This window comes from Atractosteus spatula, chromosome 28 (assembly GCF_055471065.1).
Source record: "Atractosteus spatula isolate fAtrSpa1 chromosome 28, fAtrSpa1.hap1, whole genome shotgun sequence".
Lineage (NCBI taxonomy): Eukaryota > Metazoa > Chordata > Actinopteri > Semionotiformes > Lepisosteidae > Atractosteus > Atractosteus spatula.
Genome location: NC_142733.1, coordinates 6,448,188 through 6,469,540, shown reverse-complemented (window position 1 = coordinate 6,469,540; position 21,353 = coordinate 6,448,188). Strand labels below are relative to the sequence as shown.

At 44.7% G+C, this 21,353-nt stretch overlaps 2 protein-coding genes across 4 annotated transcripts; one reads left to right on the top strand and one right to left on the bottom strand.

Moving 5' to 3' along the window:
• Positions 1-172: 172 nt before the first annotated feature.
• On the top strand, positions 173-16,151 carry cherp (calcium homeostasis endoplasmic reticulum protein). 3 transcript variants are annotated; one of them, XM_088907934.1, is made up of 19 exons: positions 173-313; positions 1,203-1,376; positions 2,020-2,058; positions 3,793-3,956; positions 4,634-4,771; positions 5,238-5,389; positions 5,919-6,030; positions 6,503-6,592; positions 7,386-7,605; positions 8,109-8,293; positions 9,088-9,514; positions 10,822-11,060; positions 11,244-11,377; positions 11,801-11,887; positions 12,240-12,398; positions 13,467-13,583; positions 14,138-14,232; positions 14,671-14,856; positions 15,577-16,151. In XM_088907934.1, the coding sequence occupies exons 1-19, from the start codon at positions 289-291 to the stop codon at positions 15,612-15,614; spliced, it is 2,781 nt and encodes a 926-aa protein (XP_088764060.1). In that variant the 5' UTR covers positions 173-288; the 3' UTR covers positions 15,615-16,151. The 3 variants fall into 3 exon arrangements, with proteins under 3 accessions (XP_088764060.1, XP_088764062.1, XP_088764061.1); XM_088907936.1 differs by having other exon boundaries at positions 14,671-14,843; positions 15,577-15,700; XM_088907935.1 differs by lacking the exon at positions 2,020-2,058 and having other exon boundaries at positions 179-313.
• A 506-nt stretch (positions 16,152-16,657) lies between these two features.
• Positions 16,658-21,164, bottom strand: c28h19orf44 (chromosome 28 C19orf44 homolog). Its single transcript, XM_088907938.1, has 8 exons — positions 20,477-21,164; positions 19,739-20,314; positions 18,978-19,353; positions 18,631-18,719; positions 18,007-18,544; positions 17,782-17,871; positions 17,231-17,397; positions 16,658-16,851 (listed from the first exon to the last, which is right to left on the bottom strand). Exons 1-8 carry the CDS (start codon positions 20,582-20,584, stop codon positions 16,762-16,764), a joined length of 2,034 nt encoding a protein of 677 aa, XP_088764064.1. The 5' UTR covers positions 20,585-21,164; the 3' UTR covers positions 16,658-16,761.
• Between the last annotated feature and the right edge of the window lie 189 nt (positions 21,165-21,353).

Below are 21,353 nucleotides of genomic sequence, written 5' to 3'. Positions count from 1 at the left end.
CTCCGAAGTTTCTAGATGCCGACCGCGAATTCTTCTGGCTCAGCAGCGCCTTTCCGTGCCAGCAGGCCTCCCCCCCGCCAGGCGGCGCTAGAGGCGCTCAGAGGCCTCTTTCCTCGGCCTGTTGGAGGGAGAGACGAGCCGCAGTGTTTAAAAAAAAAAGTATGAATCTGTTACACTTGAAGATGCGCTTCCGGTTGAGCCCTGAGAGGAATGGGCAGCGTTTTACTGAGTTAAACTGGGAGCTGTTTTACTAGCGATCCGTGCTGTCCGAGTGTGCCTCTTGTACCCATGGATATCCCAGCGCCACCCGAGGGTAAGAAACGACCGTAGAAGTCCAGATTTTAATTTATTTTTAGGTTTTTGGTTTACCTTGCGTGCTGTTGGCGATGTGTGCCATGGGCCTCACGCCTTCCTCCAAGCGGACATTGTATTGAAATGAATGATGTAGTATTTGCATCGTTCAAGCAGCCCGCCGTTAAAGCGTGAACCCTTCACTTTGCCCGTATCGATACATACCTTATGCTTTACCAGTCTCCATTGGTTTATTTTAGTAACCGTTTTGTTAACGTTGTATATTCTGATCTGGTGCAGCCAGTCGTCTCGCAAGAGATCGACGTCAATATAAATCTTTAGTGTATTTCTTACACTATGATCTTAGTGTGGGTTTGTAAGGGAAAATAACAGATCCCTAAGCTCATCAGATGTTGAAATCACGCATCTATTATAACGGCCAAGTCATTCTGCGAAATAGCCCACAAAGTGGATTTGATTGGGACATAAACAGTGTTACGTGAGTGCGTTAAAGTAAGTGTGGCGTGACACCTTTTAGTGCCCTGAAGAATCAGATTCAGCGAACACATAGCAAGACGGACTCTCTTAAATCAACATAGACAATCTCATAAATTTATAAATGTATGTGGTGAATTGTTCCATCGCTTGGCAAATTTGGGTTTATATCGCGGTTTGGGTGATAGGTAGATACAGTATAGAAAGACAGGTACTATGTCAATAAAGGCTCCACTATATACGAGATCTGCAAATGTGTTGCATTCTGCATTATAAATAGAAACTGTAAAATAAATAATATGTTTTACCAAGCCTCAAAAACATTAGCCCTTCATCAAATCCTGAAAGGTAACGTATTTGGTCCGTAAGCAACAGTGGGCCATGTTTAACACTAGGTTCTTTTTGTATTTCTGCAGACCAGGAGCTGAGGAATGTCATCGATAAATTGGCCCAGTTTGTGGCCCGGAATGGCCCTGAGTTTGAGAAGATGACGATGGAGAAGCAGAAAGAAAACCCCAAATTCTCCTTCCTGTTTGGCGGAGAGTTCTTCAACTACTACAAGTACAAACTGGCCGTTGAGCAGCAACAGCGTACGTTCTCTGCTGTCTACCCCGAATCCACTGCCTGGGCTTCTCGTCACATTGAAAGAACGCTGCTTTATGTGGTCGAGTCTGGTTAAGGAAATATGCAGATGTTTTTTTTAACTACTCTCTGTTTTCTTATACTCAGGAGTCAAATATTGTCTTTATTTTGAAGAGCAGCACAGCAGGGATTTCAGATTTCTATTCCAAATTCCCTTTCATCTCGTATAATCGAGTAATTTGCTCTGTTAAAGATAATAAATCTTTTCATAAAGTGTTTCATAAGGATACATTTTAACCTTTAAAATGTGCTGCATTTTTAAAGCTACTTTATGTTAAATTAAGTGAAACATTAATGAGATTTTTTGAACAAGTGTGCTTAGTTTTTAATTGTAATGTACTCATAATGGCAACATATTTGCAAAAGTATTTTGTAGTTTTCTTCATTATAGGCAGGCATCAGTACAAGAAGAGGATGCTCTTTCTCAGTTTACTTTGCTAAACATGATAGAGATGCACCTTTTCATTGTTAACACTGAAACTGCAGTAAGTCATAGAGGCAAGACTTATCCATTGCCATAACAATTGTTTTTCTAAAGAAGCGATCAACCCAGCAGTGTTCTGTATTAAAGGTGTCCTTCTTTCCTTATAGATTCTACTACACACGAATGTGAGGAGTATAAGTTGGAAGGTATTTATTAGAATGTTACTCAGCAGTTCCATTTTGACAGAAGGATACCCAGACATGCTCTTTTTTTAATTTTCATTTTGGCATGATCAAAGATCTGAGGCTGAGTTGCATTTCTATTTTTATGTTTATTTGAGCTTTATTTTTCATTTTGGTTTTTTTTGTATAGTTCAAACATGGACTTTTGATTATTGGTGGCTCATGGCTGTTATCGGGGATTCTGGGGTTACTGGATGTTCAGCCTAGATAGATGCTGTTTTTGATCACAGAGATGATAGCAAGTACCAGAGTCTGATGTTCAGTGTTTCAGACACTTGCTGAAGTGTTTAACCTGTATCGCTCGGCACTGTGAATAGTAAAGACAGTGTGCCTTCCTTTGCTGCATGATATAGGCAGGGTTTGGGTTGATACTTTGTTTAGAAAATCAGCTGTTTCCTATTTACACAGCCTGTCTTTTGTTTAAATGATTTGTTGAATATCGTCATTGCTGCTTGAATTGTAAAAACTGATCTCCCCAGGAATTCTGTAGTGTTTTTTTTAGAAACAGTTCAGAAAAAGTTATTTCTTACTTTTTTAGAGTCATATGCTGCTGGATAAAGTAGGTGAAGGAATTACAAGATAGGTTCCTTTTATGATTTTATGAATGAAATCCATTGCATTTTTGTGGTTTCTAGTTTTATTTTTCTTGACCCGTTTTCCCACATACACCCTTAAGATACTGTAGCTTTTGCTGGGGTTAAGGTGGATTATTCAGTGCTCTGAATGCTTTCAAAAACAGGACAGAAACTGGAACTCCAACAAAACGTACAATGTACACACTGTTTAACAACGTAATGTGAACTCTAGTTCAAAGCTGATGATGAAATTTGAAATTTGAGGATTGCCATTTTAAGAATTTAATGGAATGATATAAACTGTATGTGCTGCATACAGAGTTTCGGTACTGTTATCTGTTCACCCATATGTGACATGTTGATCTGTGTTTTGAGCTTAAGAGCCTAAAAAACATCATGATATTTCGGCACTGATGAAAGGTTAAATAGTCATGAACAGGTTTAGAAGATTTTTTTGACAGAATAATTTTTCTCTGCTGCATTTTCCTTGGGGTGATGTAGTTTTTCTTAAGTGTCCCTGCCTCTGTGATGCCTGAACTCACTTAACCCTCAGCCGAAGTAGGTCCAAAACAGACACATTTTTACAACTTTGCAAAACCTCTGCTTAACATTGCCTGTGGAAAGATACTACAGCTTCATCATTTGCTCTGCAGTCTTTTCATGTTCATTTTTCTCTCGCATTTATTTTAATTTCCCATTTGTGAGTTTGTTGTGCTTGCCAATCCCTGTGGAACACAGTGCAGCTTTTCACAGCAGTAAACTGTAGCTTTGTAATAAATTCAGTATTGCAGTAGTGCATGTGCCTTTAAATCAGTGGTGTACAAACCCAGCCTTAGAGGGCCACAGGCCAGCAGGATTGCTATTGTAGAGGGAAAACACACGTGTGTTGTTCAGTTAGGTAAGTAAAATCTCAGTATGAATGAAACCATCAAGATCCTTCAACCCTTGACACTGGAGTTGTGCACCCCTGTTTTCGTTGTCCATATGTTTCGTTGTGCATCCCCATCACCAGTACATAGAGGGATAACATGCCTTGTGGGTTATGGTATTCAGCAATGTTGTCTGTATCTTCAGCTGTTTTGCATCAGTGTACAGTGATGTTGTCCCTTCCTGTTCTTTCCAGTGCTCTGTAAACAGCCAGGACAAGAGGCTCCAGATGCTCCACCCCCCTTGGCCACACTGCCCCCTCCTCCCATCCCTCCCGCCACCCCCTCGGTGGATGAGCTTGTCCAGCAGAGCCAGTGGAATCTGCAGCAACAAGAGCAGCACCTGCACAACCTCAGACAGGTCTGTGGCAGCCGTAGTCATAACGACTGGCTCTTTGTGAAGTGTGTGCTTCGCTCACAATCGAAAAGTGTTCAGTAACGTAAAAAAAAGACTCTATTGACCGATCTGTGCTTTTTGAAGAAAAAAAGCTTCACTGGTGAAGGCTCACCAGCCAAAACACTGAGTTTGTTTTTTACACGTTTTAGTGAGAAATTAACATTTACTTGCTACCTTGCCCTTTTACAGCTGTTGTGCCAGTTTTCTCAACCATACAGCAGAAGCCATCCTGCTGTTAACAATAGAGGCATGCACTTGGTTTGCAAAGCCTGAAAAGGGTTAAACAAATATTAATGTAAAATTCTTGTCTCTTTAGGCCTGTTCCCAGATAGAGTTTCCCCTATAATAAGTTAAGATCACTTTATTGGTCATATACAATTTCTTCAATTTTGCATACCCCAACTTGCTCTCCATGAGACACACAGACACAGAGACAGGGAGAGAAGCTTGGGGTCAGAGCACAGGGTCAGCCATTTGTACAGCACCCCTGGAGCCTCTGCCGGCCGCGGGATATGAACCAGCAACCTTCCAGCCACAGAGACACCGTTAATTGTCACAAATCATCAGGGGTACCGCTACAGGAATCCGTCAAGACGCGTTGGAAGCTTTTTATTTGACTGTTTGTTCGTGTCCTGTTCCAGGAGCAGGTGTCTGCTGCGATTGCCTTGGCCATGGAGCAGCAAACCCAGAAACTGCTTGTGGAGACACAGCTGGACATGGGGGAGTTTGATAGTCTGCTGCAGCCTATCATTGATACCTGCACTAAAGACGCCATCTCAGTGAGTTAGAGGAGCTAACTTCAGTTGGTTCTGAGAGACATTTTCTTGTATTGTTTTCTTCAGATGTCTAGTCTCACACAGTATTTTAAATCTAATTCTGATCTTTATTCAATAAAGTGGGTCTTGGAAGGGATTAAAATATTCTCAAAGCAAAGTTGCAGTTAACTTCTGCAAGTTAATCTCGAAAACTTGTTATAGCCTTTTTGTGGTGTTTCTGTCTGTACTTTCATTTACCATTTGTGTTTTAGTGCACTGGTGTACCTGTGCTGTTTCATAATTACACAGCCCTCTCGCTCATAAGTTTGATATGGACATTAACAAGATACTTGGGTTGAACTTGATCTAGATAATTTAAAGGGTTACATGCTGTTAATTACTGAAGGCAGGAGAGTGCATTGCTCCCTCTATGGGTCTGGTACATAGTGGCCTGCATGTTGAGTCTCTCTTTGTTTTTTTGACTGTCTAGGCTGGGAAGAACTGGATGTTTAACAATGCAAAAACCCCTCAGCACTGTGAGCTGATGGGCGGTCACCTCCGTAATCGCATCACAGCCGAAGGGGCCCACTTTGAGCTCCGACTGCACCTCATTTATCTCATCAACGATGTCCTCCATCACTGGTGAGAACGAGGAGTCTGCCTGGGGTGGATCAAGAGCTGGGTTCAGACATGGACCGGATAGTCCGTCGCATTTAGGATACGTGTTTCGAAGAAATGAATATAATATACCTGTACTACTGTTTAGAAATGCAGTGGCTGATTTGAATGAAGATATTTAAAAGTTTTGGATTGCCTCATATTTATAAAAAGGCATGAAAATGAAATGAAAGATGAAAGAGCATCAGTTGTCACTAAATCACACTAGCTGAGAAACCTTCTAGAGGGCACAGTGTTTCCAGGCTGTCCAGTTAAAAAAAGTAAAAAAAAAACACCTGTGGTGTCTGCACAGTAAACAAAGAACCAGATTGTTTAGTTAACATGGATCTTTATGAAGTCACCTAGGTGAGGTTTGTGGATGAGTAGTCTTGAGTAAAGCAAGAAGCTGTTATGAAAATTATGTTGCTCCTATTCTCACTAAGTCATTAGGCACTGTTTGATCTAAAAAGCTGTTGTGTGAGATGTTTATTTTTTAATTGAGATTTTTTTTCAGTCAAAGGAAACAGCAAAGAGACCTTCTTGCAGCCCTGCAGAAAGTTGTCGTCCCAATTTACTGCACTAGTTTTCTGGCTGTAGAAGAGGACAAACAGCAGAAAATCGCCAGAGTGAGTCTGTCGTTCGTCATCGCTTGTCAATTCATTTATTAACGTGACAGGTGGTGGTCTCCAGCCATAGTCCTGAAGCACCCCAGTGCAGCAGATTTTTAGTATCTTAGTTAGGATTTAAACAGTTCGTGGGAGGTAAGCAGGTGATTTGTTAATTAAGATCAGAAATCTCCACTTAACGATTTGACCAGAGTTATATTAACCAAACTACTTGTTTAATTAGTCTTTAACATTTAAGTGTCCGCATCCTTTAGGGATTGGGTGATTTAGGGTCACCTGTAAGACTACCTGGATCGGACTGAGACTCCCCACGACCAAAATTCCTCTGGTTTCGAGAAGTCTGGATCGCAGTTGCTTCACTGTCATTTGTTTGTAAGCAATCATGTGAAGGTTAACGGCTGGCGGCCAACCAGATGTATTGCGATGTTCTTTTTTCTTTTTACCCGAATTTCATTCCCTTTTTCTGGCCCAGCTGCTGCAGCTCTGGGAAAAGAATGGCTACTTTGACGAGTCGACAATCCAGCAGCTGCAGAGTCCTGCGCTGGGGCTGGGGCAGTATCAGGTGAGTGGTGGCACGGCTGTGTTTCATTCCTGCCTGATGCACTATTGAAATTCTGGTGTCCAGGTCCTTCAGATGGTGACTTCAGTTGCTTAAGGTGTACAAGGAGATTCAATTTTATTAATCTAAATGTTTAATCTACTGAATCTGTAGGGGTATATTCAAAATGAAAGGGTTAAGACCTACTTATTTACTCTGTGCTTTTCTCCGTCTGCTGAGTGTACAGCTATGGAGCTCAAAGGCTCATTAGTATTGTTGTTAATGAAACAACTACGTGAACGAGCTGTGTCTCACGTTGGTCTGCTTGGTCCCCAAGGGGATGAGAGGAAAGCTTAGGATTGTAACCGTTGAGGTATAGTTAGAAATTTTAACAGTGTAAAGATATGTACTTGGTACAAAGCACAGAAGATGAACTTGACTTGCTGATCTGCATAGCAGTAGTAATAATTGAGGAGATCAGCCAGCCTGGTTCTGGTATGATGTCACGTGCACAGAGCTCTCGGTCAGAGGGGTATATAAGAAGTACTGAGAGAAAGCGTCCTTTAGAATTTCTTTAGATGCATCTCCTGGTACCGTTGCCTATATGCATTTGCTTAAACAAATAATTGCCAATGCAGTATTATTCTTTGTACAGACTTTGTACTTTTTTACTTCTGCTCGAGTTCACTGTCTTCCAGGCGGCTTTGTTTTCTTTACAAGTCCTAACCAGACGACTACTCTTTCTCTCGGTACTGTGTGACAATGTTCAGTGGGCGTTATTACTATTCAACATGCATCCCCTCCGTTCTCGACCCAGGCGTCGCTGATCACAGAGTACGCTGCCGTTGTCCAGCCTGTCCAGCTGGCCTTTCAGCAGCAGATCCAGACGCTGAAGAGTCACCATGAGGAGTTTGTGGCCAGCCTGAAGCAGCAGCAGCAGCAGCAGCAGCAGGCGGCGGCTGTAGCAGCACAGCTGGCCCCAGCGGAGAGCGAGGTGAAGCCTGCCGCGCCTGGGGCAACCGTGACAGCGCAGCCAGGTGAGAGAGAGAGAAACTCCTGCAGCCAGGCTCCCTGGCGAAACACCTTTCTGATACCTCCTTAGCGTGTGTGGCAGTACGCAGACCAGCCCGAGCTGCCTGTCTCTAGAGCAGTGGGCACCCATAGACTGGATTTCAGTTTCTGCTTCTCGGTGTAAACCTTTCAGCTAGAATTGACTTATTTTGCCACATTCTAGCATCCGTTGCTGATCAAATATGATGTTATAATGTTAGATGACATCACATGAGTCGTATAATCGGAACTCTTAACACTGAACTGAACTCTTACACTGTACTTGGGTTAAAACAATGAAAATTGTTTCTTTGACTGTTTTATTTTTTATTTTGCTTTGAAAAATTGTCCATGCAATACAGTGTACCTAGAATACCAGTCCTGATGAAATGTGCATAGTGCGTATGCTTTTCATTCAGTTGTACTTTCTGGTATACTTCCACAAGCAGATGTATTAAGCAGTGTCCTTCACGCGATTTGAATGTTGTAGGTGATGTCAAGGCGACGATGTCTGTCCCTCCTCCAGGGGATTATGATCCCGCCCAACCTGGAGCCCAGGACCCACTGGCTGCAGCAGCTGTGGCCCCTAGGGGGCCCAGTGACCCCATTCCTGCCACCAAGCCAAACTGGTTTGACCCTCAGCACAGCATGTCTGCCTGGCCACAGCAGCAGCCGGTATGCGTCTCTCTGGTGTGAAAGATTCGCTTCTTGGATACGGAGTAGGGACCATTGCGGTTGGGTTCTGAATTAAGCTTTGGTTAGCCAATAACTGTAAGTTACTGTAAAGGTCCCATTTCGTTGTAGATGGTTCCCTGGGCACCGAATTCCATTCGTTACAGCTGTACCTAGAAAAAGGGAGTAAGCAGTGTTTCCAGGTTGCAGGTTGTGCTGATGTGCACAGGAGGCTGTATCTTGCATTGAAAGCGGGTACTGATGCCTGAATCCAGCATAAGGCTTCAGCCATCAGCACCAGACCGCCAGTTGTGGCGGAAACAGCAGGCTGCACTCATGTTCCTCTGCAAATCAACATTTTGGTTTGTAACACATGTGGGCTCGGTAACTACTGTATTTGTGTGAACGTGAAGAAAAGAAAATGCTTTCTTCCTGCATGCCGGGGGCTAACCTGTCTTCTACAGGAGACCGTACTTTTTGTTCCATTGCTCCCCAAGTCGGCTCTGTCTGGGCAAGAAAGCTTTGGGTGCTGCCTGATTGATCCTGTTGTACTGATTTGTGTTTATTTACTTCTGTTGCTCTGGTATATTGTTTTGTCTGGTTTTATCCCGTATTTCATCCTGCTTATTAATGGGGTTATTAATTGTAGTGCACCCTGAGATTGTTTTAGGGGAAGTGCACTGTATTAAAATGTAATAAAATGTATTATTCTTTTTCTCGCGAACTGTGACTAACTGGTCTGTGAGAATCAGACGGCTGCAGCTTCTCTTCGTTATTCCTTCTCTCCCGTTCAACAGCCCCCCTTCGACCCCACCCAGGGCCCCCCCCCGTGCCCCCCCTGGAACAGCCACGAGGGGATGTGGAACGAGCAGCGGGACCCCAGCTGGAGCGGCCAGCGGGAGAGCGGCCCCTGGAACAGCCAGCCGGAGCCGCCGCCCCCCTCCTGGAGCGGCCAGTACGAGGCCCCCTGGAGCAGCCAGCCCCCCGAGCAGCCGCCCTGGGGTCAGAGGGAGCCTCCCTTTCGAATGCAGCGCCCCCCGCACTTCCGAGGCCCGTTCCCCCCGCACCAGCAGCCCCCCCAGTTCAACCAGCCCCCCCACCCGCATAACTTCAACCGCTTCCCGCCACGCTTCATGCAAGACGACTTCCCCCCGCGGCATCACTTCGAGCGGCCCCCCTATCCGCCTCATCGCTTTGACTACCCGCAGGGAGACTTCCCCGGAGGTAAGGAGAGCCAGCCTGCGTGCGGGGACTTTCCCTGTGCTGTTCCTGCTTTGGGAGTGGGCAGGGAAAGGGTCCTTTTTTTAATGTTGTCTTGTGATTTTGATTTCTGTTAATGACAGCTTGATCTAATAAAGGGTGGCACAGTGGCGCAGGGGGTAAGCATTGCTGCTCCACAGCTCGAGGGCCCTGGGTTCAGTTCTAACTGTGTGGAGTTTGTAATAATAATAGTTGCTTACACTTATATAGCACTTTTCTGGACACTCCACTCAAAGCGCTTTACAGGTAATGGGGACTCCCCTCCACCACCACCAATGTGCAGCATCCACCTGGATAATTGTATGTTCTCCCCCTGTTCGTGTGGGTTTCCTCTGGGTGCTCCAGTTTCACAGTCCAAAGACGTGCTGGTCGGGTGATTGACGTCTGGGAGAACTGGCCCTGGTGTGAGTGTGTCTGTATGTGCCCTGTGATGGACTGGTGCTCTGGTGTCCAGGGTGTACCCTGCCTTTGCACCTATTGCTTGCCAAGAGGCTCTGGCTCCCCCGTGACCCTGAAAATGGATGAAGTGGTTAAAAATAGATGGGTGGACGGATGATCTAGCCAAGAAGTGGTTAATAAAAGACAGGGGGTAGCAGGGGTGCTTGGCTGTGGTTGGAGTAATGTACGTCTATTGTGGTGGATAAGAGTGAGCAAGCAAAATTGTTGTGCTCTGTTTTGTGGGTTGCTAATCATAAAAAAAACACTGAGATAACCTGTTTTTTATTTGAAGTGTCTTTTTTTATACCACTTACGCACACTGGCCAGTATGTTTTGTCCATGGCAAAACATTTTTTGAACTATCTGCTATTGCATGCAGTAAGAAGTGCTGGCCACTGACAGTTTTCTGTTCTTAAGGGATGGAGTTTTTGTGTTCTAGACTTGTATTTTGTACCTGTACACCACCTTTGATTTTGCAGCATCAGCTTTTCGTTCTATTATGTTCTCTAGCAGTTCAGATAACTCTGGAAAGGATCCGACTCGGTCGGTCGGGGAATTCTGTTCAGTGGTACTAACAGCATGGGAACAATTGTTTCGCCACACCGGCTGATTTCATTGCAAAACGGCACTGGCATAAGACAGAACTGCCATGTTCATGCAGAGTATTTGGACTAATCAAACCCTCCGATCAGTCTCTACATTTATTTCCTTCACAATTCATACAATTGAGCTTTGCTTTTCCTTACCCACTTGAAATGAAGTTATGCTTTTTATGTGCTGGTACAGACAAATACAAGTTGTTTTTTTTCCCTCTCTCCTTGTTTGCCTTTTAGATTTGGGTCCTCCTCACCACCACCCGGGCCACAGGATGCCTCCCCCTGGGATGGGAGAGCACCCTCCATGGGCGGGTCCCCAGCACCCAGACTTCGGCCCCCCACCCCATGGCTTCAACGGCCAGCCCCCCCACATAAGGCGGCAGGGCCCCACTCATGTCAACCATGATGACCCCAGTCTGGTCCCCAACGTCCCTTACTTTGACCTGCCAGCAGGACTCATGGCTCCTCTGGTCAAAGTAAGTGACCACTTCATAGAGAGTGACTATAGCCTTGAATTGGAAAGGGGGCTAAAACAAGCACTCCAGCGAATAATTGTCTGTGGTTGCGTGGGGAACCATGGATGCAGATGTATCTTCTGGATTCAGCTTGTTTAAAAGTTTAATGCACTGTGCTAACTCTTCGTTTGTTTAATGTCCCAGCTTGAAGACCACGATTACAAGCCCTTGGACCCCAAAGACATCCGCCTCCCACCCCCAATGCCCCCCAGTGACCGGCTGCTGGCCGCGGTTGAGGCCTTCTACAGCCCCCCCTCTCATGACAGACCGAGGAACAGGTAACCTTCACCTCAGGCTTTAGAAAGGCTGACGGTGACAGGAGCTCATTGTGCACAGTTGCTTCTGTTCTTCTGTAGCCCCACAGGGCTAGGAACAGCTCATCCATAGAATGGCAATGAGCAATGTCCTTGAGAAACACTGGCAGATCTCATACTGGAGCCTATTTGTAGGGTCGCTAATTGGACCTGAGATTTGGGTACAGTAAACAATATGTCAAGGCAACTGTTTTCCTGCATTTTGACTCATGTGACATGAGGGACCTATTCGTCTTTGGTAGTTTTATATATATAGCTCCTCCTATAGTAGGCCTCTGTTGAATATGATTTACTGCGTAGGGCTTTGCCACTCCTGCTCCTGATTCTCCACTGCAGTAATTAGTATTTTGAGGTCCTGAGTGGGTTTTTTCTCCTGCTGTTTTGCAGCGAGGGCTGGGAACAGAATGGGCTGTACGAGTTTTTCAGAGCTAAAATGCGAGCGAGACGGAAAAAAGGACAAGAAAAACGCAACAGGTGAGAGAAGCAATACGGAATCTTGGACGTAGTTAGATTTTAAAAAAGGTTATAAAAGTGACAAATAATTTGGATAACCAAGACCCAGGATCCAGAAAATACTACGCATGTGCATATGCTGTATGTTGTACATTGTTTTTTGACTGTACCGTTGCTTTGCCCTCACGAGCTTGCTGAGAGTTTAGCAGTGAAGGTGATGCCAAAGTATTTCAGGTACTTCAGTATTTCAGCCCGTGACTGTGAGAGCGGTCAAGTCAGGCAGCGCTTGCAAACAGACTCCTGCCGCGCCAGTTGTTGAGTCTGCTGCGCTAGAGGCACGGGTGCGAGCGACGACCTTGTTCCATCCCCACAGCGCGCGAGGCAGCCGATCCTGCAGCCGCTCGCGGAGCCGAGACGGGTCCTCCTCGCGCTCCAGCTCCAGGTCCTCCAAGTCCTCGCGCTCCTCCTCTGGCTCCAGATCTCGCTCCCAATCCCGGTCCCGGTCCCGCTCCTACTCCCGATCCCGGTCCAGGTACGTGAAAACGGATTCTGTTCTGCTGCGCCTCGTTTACATCCTGATGCCCACCAACAAAATGTGACGAGCGGGTTTGGTGGATCTGATCGGATACTTTAAACATAGATACTACAAATGCTTACCGTGTGCCACATACTCGCAGAAAAACTGAACACAAATACAGATCCAAGACTCATGATGATGTTTCAGTATGCAAAGTGACACACTGTCAAGATTCAAACGTTACAATATTAATTTTGAGTATGACCACCTTGAATTTTAGTGCAGTCCTACCAGCATTGACATATAGGCTGTGGTCGAGAGAAAAGGCTGATCATAGCCCAGCCTTCTGGAATCATTTGATAGAAGAACATTTGTTAGCCTAGTGCAGACTAATCCAAAAAATCAAACTTAAGGGAGGGTAGAAGCACACAGAATAATAGACTGCAGTCTATAATTTGTTTTGTTCGCTGTGTTGATTTTTGATGATAAAATGCATGCACGTCGTGGCCTACATCTGTGTTTTTTTTTGGCCTTAAAGTCTTGCCATTGCAGTCTTGGCACAGTAGTCTTGCATTGTCCTGCTGGAAAATCCAAAACCTGCAGGTTGGCTTGCAGGAATGGGAGAGCTTTGTGTTTGGCCCGGGGACCAGTTGGCTCCACCAGCTGCCTTGAGCAAAACAACAGGCAGCATAACGTTTACCCTGATGTCTTCACACATGTGGTCTTCCGTCAACAGAAGACAGGCATTGATCTCTGCCACCACCTTGGAAACTCTAGTGTACCAGCAGAAGATGGCAATGTCTCTGTTCCGACGTGGCATACATACTGATAATTATGAGAACTAATACTCGGACAAGGGCTTGCCCTGGTGCAGATCTGGTGAGTGGAGATTAGCTTTATTGCAGGTCCAAAGGTGGACCAAACCAGATGGCAAGGTTCTCAGGTGTAGAAATTGATTTATTCAGGTAAAACAAATAGTGCAGCATTGTACGAGAGGGTAGAATTCCAGGTTAAGCCTCTGCCTCTTGGGAGAAGGGATCCTCCTGGTGGTCCGCTCGTCACGATGCTTTGTGTTTGTTTCAGAAGCAGGAGCGGCTCTCGGTCCTCCCGGAGCCGATCCCGATCCCGCTCCCGGTCCCGCTCACGGTCATACTCTCCGGACAAGCGGCGCCACACCAAATCCAGGAGCCCAACTCCACCGTAAGTCTTTAAGCCATGGTGTCCTTTCCCTAGCGGAGCCAGGTGCACTCTGTGACTACGACGTTCCTGAAGCTCTAAGGAATGTGCAGTCTGTAGGTCACACGTATCAAAGAGTATTCAGCTCTTCTGGACACGTGCATCACTCACCTGGGTAACACGTGGCAGCCCCACTGCGCGGCACATCGCCAGCAGAAGGGAGAAATCGCTTCACCTTTGTAACTCATGCCAGAAACGTGTTTGAACACCTAATCTGAAGGATGGCACCCCCTTTTCTCATTTTGGGAGAGCAGTGTGTGCTGAAACATGACAGAAAACAGACTGAGCAGGATTGTGAAGGTAGTCAGCAAAATTATTGGTGCAGAAAAACTAAAGCTTTTTCCAAACACCTGTGTCAAGCAAGTAGTGCGAAAGGCCAGTATAATTGGCTGCCATGACCATGTGTTCAAATGGGGAAAAAGGAGCACTACATAATCTATAAAACAGGAAAGGAACTCGAGACAGCTGTTATATTTTTGCTGAATGGCTATTGGACTGACATTACTTCATTGTCACAGCTCCACCTCTGGGCTTGGTGCTTCCTCTTCCACCCTGACTGCAGAGCCGAGGCTGGGAGAGGAGAACAAAGGGCACCAGATGCTGATGAAGATGGGTAAGAGCACTGCAAAGCATGTGATTATTACAGTATCTGCATTTCACTCTCTTCAGTTGTAGATTGAAGGCCTTTGCAGACTGAGCTTGGAAGTGGAGCGCTTTCAAAGGATAGCCCATGTCTTCCACGTTGCTAATATGTACTTCCATTTAAACCTTACAATTGCATCAGTATGAAACAAGGAGAGAGCCTTTTAATTCCACTTTCAGCAAGACATATCCTGTGTCGCTCTAAAGCTCCATGAGGTTTTGAGTTCAGAGTTTTTCTTAAATACAATGAATGTCTAAATAAAATATGAATACAAATATTTTAGGATTTTGTGTAATCTTTATAAACTACTTTGTGAAGTTGAGCAATAAAATGCAGGAAACCTTCTGTCCCATTGCATCCCATTCTGTCCCAAAACTCACCGTGTGGTTTTGCTCTGTCTGATGGCAGGCTGGAGTGGTTCAGGTGGGCTTGGCGCAAAGGAGCAGGGTATCCAAGACCCCATCAAAGGAGGAGATGTGCGGGACAAGTGGGACCAGTACAAGGGAGTGGGAGTGTCGCTGGATGATCCCTATGAGAACTACCGGAGAAACAAGAGCTACTCCTTCATTGCACGCATGAAGGCAAGGGAGGAGGGTAAGATGCTGATCTGCAGCATTGTCTGGCATGTGCTTAAGAGAAAAAAAGTTTTCTCTTTAAATAAATGAGTTTAGGCCTATCACCTGCTTTGAATGCACAATGCAAAAATATTCACTAGTGTGGTTTTTATGCTGCAGGACTTGTAGGAGTGGATTAGGATGTTGATGAAAGATTTAGCTCATTTGGTTTCTGCAGACCTTTTCCATGAAAAAACCTTCTTCTCCTCCTCCTATAGTCACCATGGAGTATGTTGCCCAACTTGTAAATTTTCTGAAATGTGCTCATGTGTTCCCCTTCAAAGATGTATTTACAACACTGGGTATGTCAACAGCAACTACGCTGACTGCTTTGACACCACCTGTAACCACCCCGATCTCTCTCGAGCACTTAAGGTCTTATGTACCATCCCGCTGTGTACTTTCGGGGTGGGTTATGGAAGCAGATACCCTGGCTTATTTTAAGAAAGGGCTGGATGCTTGATCCTTGACCACATGGCCATTCATCCCGTCAGACAGACTCAATGTAACCTTTCTTATGTTTTTTTATAGACCAGCACCAAAAAAACAGGCTTAGTACTCCTGCTGAAGTAGGCCTGTGTCACACCCTTAATGCATTTTTTTTTGCATTTAGTTTCCTCTGCTTAAAGCTGTATGAGTAGATCTAATATCCTTCTCACAATAATGGTAATGGCTGTCCTGTTCCCTTGTGATGTTACAGTAAACCGGGAGCCGCAGGATCCCCCTGCTGCAGAATAACTGACACCCTGGATTTGTGCTGATCCCTCCAGGAATGGCCTCCTTCACCGGAATGTCGTCCTTTTTCTTTTTCAATGTAGTGATCACTGAGGTTCCAGCAATATTTTTTCTCCCATCTTTAAAATGTTTCCCAGGTGAAAATGTGAAAAGTCCCCACCCCACCGTTTTTTGTCTGTACAAACACAAGGGGATTGTATTTTAATTCTGTATTTCAACTCATATAAGTCTGGTTGTGATCTGGATATAACAATGTACAGTACCTTTTTTTAGCAATGATATAAGTAAATCGGTAGATTTTGAACAATGTATTGTTTTTTTTCGCTAATTGTTCTCAGTTACTACATTCGGTCTTTCACGATACACCATTGCTTAATATTACATTTTAGAGAGTAATCCTTTTGCATTTTGTTCAAGGGGAACAAAAAAAATGGTTATGATTTAAACAGTTACAATTTTGTGCGTAGATCACTGTTTGACATGGTTTACTAAATGGCATGAGGTTGTAGTAGCCAGAAATAAAAGGAAACTTATATGAGACAATCTGCGTTTCTTTTAACTTCGTACTATTTACTGCCCCCGTCTCCCTGAGGATGCATATAGGTAGTTAAGAGTCATGACTGAGCTCTAATGTTAACATTCCATTACAGCCATTAATTCATCAGAGAAGAGAGAGTCACTATTGAATTGTACTATCTGGATGATTTTAAATATGTTAAATGTAGCATAATATTTACGGTGTCCTAGAAATCTGTTTTAACCCCCGGCATCTCAATTTACTGAGAAATCCTTTAGACAATGAAAACAATGCCACTTGGCAGATCTGATGGTAATTTTTGCCATTTTTTTAAAGCCAATAAACTTGATACAAAGCTTATTTATACAAAAATATTTCTAATAGAGTAAAGCAAATGCTTATTTAAGTGTACAGTACGTTTCACAATTTTAAATTACAAAGCAGGTTGATTTGATTGTGGTTAATTACTCATTTGTTTACATTGAGCTCCCAGACAACTTACATTACATTGCAAGAGTTGAACCTGCCAACATTTATAATTTTTATTAAGGCAATTTGAGTTAATCTCACATCATGTTTTGTACTCAGTCTGTTGGTAAAATTCCAGGATGTCATTTTCTACAGTTCTGCAGATCAGAGGTAATGATACTCTCTCATCTCCTGGAGCACCTCTTCCAGGGCCTGTTCAACAGTCAATGGAGGAGACTTGTGACTCTGTATGAACTTCAAAACAAATGCAGACAATGAGTATTTGATTAAATTACCCATGATCCGGCCCTCAATGCTTCATAACTTTAAGCTAAGGAAATTTATTTTTTTTTAATAAGTATTAAATTTCCAGCTCTTAACAGAACAATTTAACTGAATTTTATTATTAAAAAAACAATTCCTTCTATATTAATTGTATTAGTAATAATTAGTAAGCTTCTGTAAAAGTACAGTATTGATTTCTAAAACGGTCTACATTTCAGCTGGTGAAATCTTCCAATTTACAGCTGAAAATCGCAAAATAAAGGATTTTACTATACTAAGTTAAAGTATTAGATCTCTACCTGTATTCCTGATATCATGAATAGCAAGTGGCAGAATTAACAATGATTACCTCTTTGGTATCCTCTAGAGTTGTATAGCGGTAGCGTGCAGGTCCCAGGGACTGAAGCAGAGATGTGTGAAGATGCCTGGTGTTATCTATGAATTGTCTGGTGAGGGCTAGCTGCTGTTTCAGCATATCATTCAGGGCAAACACAGCTGGACTGTACGCTGTGAGAGCTTGGGGGAAAAAAAAGGCAATCTTTCTTGTTGCAAAAAAACAACTAGAATACTAGTCCTGTATATGTTTTAAGACGTTAGATGTATTTTTCACCCAGTCATATTCTTCCTAATGTGTTAATCTACCTTTCTAGGAACAGAAATCCCAAACTGCTATACTTCAAAACCCTTCTGTCACTTGAAAGAAACTAAAGAGATGACAGAAATAAATGCCTATTGAGAAAATTAAAATGTAAAATTATCAACTCTAGTTAAAGGAAACTTTCTTTGCAGAATGTATAGTATTTTGCCTAATGGAAGCTAACATGTTTAACAGGACACTACCGCTTACTGGAGTGACACTTTATCCGTTAGGAATTTCATTTCTTCAAGCGGGAATGTTACCTTCAATGGCATCGGCACTAACAACATGGCTTGCAACAGGAGTGGGATCTAGATGAGACGTTCCTATAGAAGGGCCCAAAACTGCCATTCCTTAAAAACAAAGTATAAGGTTTAGTTGATAATTGTGAATTATAAAGGAATACAGTTCACTGTCACCTGTATGCTAGTTTCCATTCACTGCTTCTTAAGGTTTAAAAAGTGCTATAAATAGTCACTTTTACAAACCGTTAGACCAGCTGTAGGACAGCCCATCGAACTGTGTCTGGACAGCAGTCTCCTTCACTGCCTTGCGTTGGTGGGGTGACTGTGTTTCATGGGGTGGGGTGAGCGTCCCAGAGCCAGATGCAGAGGGGGAAGAGGCAGATGATCTTGAATATACACCCTGCCTGCAGGAGAGATCAGCTTTCTTTCTGTCCACTTCAGACTGAGGAGCGGGGGAGGAGAAGGAGGAAGAAAAGGATTGTTCCATTCTCGTATCCATCTCAGACGGACTTCCAGAACCCTGAGTCCAGTCTTCCTGTTGTGATCTTTCAGAACTGTCTTCCTGAACTTCACTGGCCACAGACGCATCCCCAAGACGCTCAGAAATTTCACTAATGCTCTTTTCAGTCTCTGTTTTGATCTCACTTTCAAAATCGCTCTCATACTCAGCATTCACCTCTGTAGGTGGAGTTTCAACTGTGTTCGAAGGTTCATCAACAAGCCTTATATTCACAGCTTGAGAGAATTCAGTCTTCTTGTCTTTGGTATTTCTCCTCCCAGTCTAAAAATATAAACAAAAGGATTATAAAAGAGTTCTTTGGCTGTAAGCACATGGACACAATCTGCTCTAAATAAATACAGAACTACCTTCTTCTCTTTCTTTTCTTCTGGTTTCTCAGGTTCTCCTAAAGTTGCTGGAACAAGGTCATCCAAGGTCAGGATATTCATCCTGAAATCTAGAAGATAGCCCCACAGGATTATTGTCTTATTTTCACATCCAAGATGCTTTTACAAAATACCGACAAGTACAAACCTAGTAAAAAGAACATTTTTTTTCCTGCAAAAACAGCTTCTATGAACAGAAATTCATGACCCATGGTTCTAACCGGCATTTGAATAACACTCCTGCTTGGGAGCTGCTCAGAACAAGCAGTCCTTTCTTTAACAGTTAATTTTTTGCTCTCCACCAGAATAGTCTTAGTGGTCAGTCTCACCATCCGATTCTTTGCTCTTCTCACTGATCGCGTCATCGGATTCTGATGCATCTGGGAAGAGCTCATCCAAGGACCTGGCCTCACTCCTCGCGGACAGAGACGACAAGGAGCGCCTCGGGAACCCGGATCGGGGCGAGCCGGCTCGGCGAGGGGTGGGCCCACTCGGGGGTGAAGGGGAGGGGGCTCCGGACACCACCCCCACAGAGGAGCGTGACAGGGAGCGGGAGGGGCTCCGCAGCTGGGCCCTAAAGCCGGCCGGTCTTGGGGATCCCCGGCTTGGCGGGGAGGGGGAACGGGACAGGCCTGCGAACAGGGTCTTTCTGCCAGGGGAGGAGGGCGACAACGGTAGGACTGGTCGATTGCTCTTCAGGAAAGACTGAAGGAAAAGGCAGGAATACAAAGAGTCAGGGCAGGCGAGGAAGACGTGGAATATTTAAAGATTTTTCTAAGATTTGTCCTTATTCATTTCTCCATACCTTCAAACAGCAATACACTGATTTTACAATAATAAAGCCTGGGATGCTCTATTAAACTTATAATTCACTATGTGACACACTGGAAACTTCCTTTTTTTTTTACTATGCGAGACTTGTTCAAGAAGCACACACTGCTCCAGGATATTCAGTTGTCACTTAAGCACAAAGTCAATAAACAAACCAATATTTGCATGGAGGCAGGTCAAATTCCAGTGGAACATGTACCTTTCTGACTGAAGAAGGACTCTCCTGGGAAGGCAGCCAGGAATCCTTTGTGATCTTTACCTTGGGTGCTTCGGGAGAACCCCCGAGAAGCTTCTTCATGTCCTCCTCGTCGCTGTCCAGGCTGACAGATCTACCAACCCTCCTGAGCGCAGGAGGGCCCGGGACGCTCCGCAGGTTTGCGCTGTCAGACAGGGGCGCTTTCGTCTTCAGAAACCTGCTGCCCCGGCCACTGAGCTCACTGCTGGACTGGCCAGAAAGGGGCTTCTCCTCCGAAGTCAGCACGTCTTTATCGGAGTCCGGGCGATCCCTGGCCAGCTTGCGGTTCCTGATCCGGCTCTCGATCAGCGCCAGTCGGTTGAGCGCTGCGCTCTGCGATGACCCAGCCCCGCCGCGCTCGTGCCATTTCGCCTGCGCGGAGGCCTTGCTCGGCGTGGGGGACTGACTGCTCCTGACGGACTGCGGGGCTTTCTTCAAAAACCTGCTGGCGCCCGCCGGCCTTTCGAGCTCCTGCGCTCCAGCTGCGTTTTCTTTTGTTTCACTCTCGGCGTCATCGATGGAGACATCGCTGAGGTCCTGGAAGAGCGTGTGTTGCTCTTTCAAAGAGCTCGTTTTTTTCATGAGTGTGTCCATGTATTCCTGCAGAGTGAAACAGAGGTGTTACAGTCTATAAGTCTGGTTCTATTATTTGCTGAAAGTCCCCCCCACCCCCAACATTATTTTTAAGAACCTAAACGACACACTCATTTTAGGTTTGCTCCTGCTTTTATTTTCTTTACGTGGGGAAAATAATGAAAATACCTGGAGCTCATCCTTGGTATCCCTGGGCGCGCTGTACACCCGCTGGCCCGACAGCTGTGCCTGAGCTCTGGCCAGCGCCGAGCTCCGAGTGTCACTGCGCTTCCACATAAGCACGGCCTTCTGCAGCGACAGTGCCACCAGCAATCAGGCAGTCGTGAAGAAAAAAGACACTTACAGACGCACAGAACATATGCTGAGATTTGAAATACGCCGACAGTCGTTCACACAGGGACACATTTTTGCTGCTGTAGAGACAGCCTGGTTCCAAACTACCGTCAACACGTTTCAGGACTTCAAACAGCTGTATGTGCGGCGTTTATACTGTACTTTCATCTGTTTTAGACTCGTCATCTACAACAAAGCAAGCATCCCCATAGAATAAGCCACGATTTTTGTAAGAATTAACAGTTCACGTCACAAAAACTGTAACATTAGTTCTATTATCATACTTCTGGTATCCGGCTATGTTTAATTTTCAGAGCGGTAGCAGAATCTACCGAGTTACTTGGTAATCGTAATTCCTACACACCCCGTCTTCAGAGACCAAACTTCAAATTAGCGACGTATTTTTTTGTTTGCAGGGAACTACAGAACATTTTAGCATATTTCGCTCACTTTTCAGACACGCCAAAACCGAAACATGCAAGTTCAGACAAGGCAGCGTCTGTATCCATGGATAAGGCGTCTATCTCGCCCATTTTAGTGACGTTATTACAGCGCGTCGGAGTCCTACGGAGTGCGTGAAGGACAAACTTAATCCGATGTGTCCTGAGCAGAGAAGGTAATTTTCAGATGCCTACTTGAAGGTAATTTTGTACCCTTTACCCGATGACATCACATGAAGGTACAACCAAATCCTCTCCCCTTTGGAATAAAC

Excerpts from the sequence above, each read along its gene's own strand:
- cherp (XM_088907934.1), top strand. The coding sequence starts at position 289 with ATGGATATCCCAGCGCCACCCGAGG. Across the intron at positions 1,377-2,019 it reads GGCCGTTGAGCAGCAACAGC|ATTCTACTACACACGAATGT; the intron begins GTACGTTCTCTG and ends CTTTCCTTATAG. Across the intron at positions 13,584-14,137 it reads TCCAGGAGCCCAACTCCACC|CTCCACCTCTGGGCTTGGTG; the intron begins GTAAGTCTTTAA and ends TCATTGTCACAG.
- c28h19orf44 (XM_088907938.1), bottom strand. The coding sequence starts at position 20,584 with ATGTGGAAGCGCAGTGACACTCGGAGCTCGGCGCTGGCCAGAGCTCAG. Across the intron at positions 18,545-18,630 it reads AAGAAAAGAAAGAGAAGAAG|ACTGGGAGGAGAAATACCAA; the intron begins GTAGTTCTGTAT and ends TTATATTTTTAG. Across the intron at positions 17,398-17,781 it reads TAGTGCCGATGCCATTGAAG|CTCTCACAGCGTACAGTCCA; the intron begins GTAACATTCCCG and ends TTTTCCCCCAAG.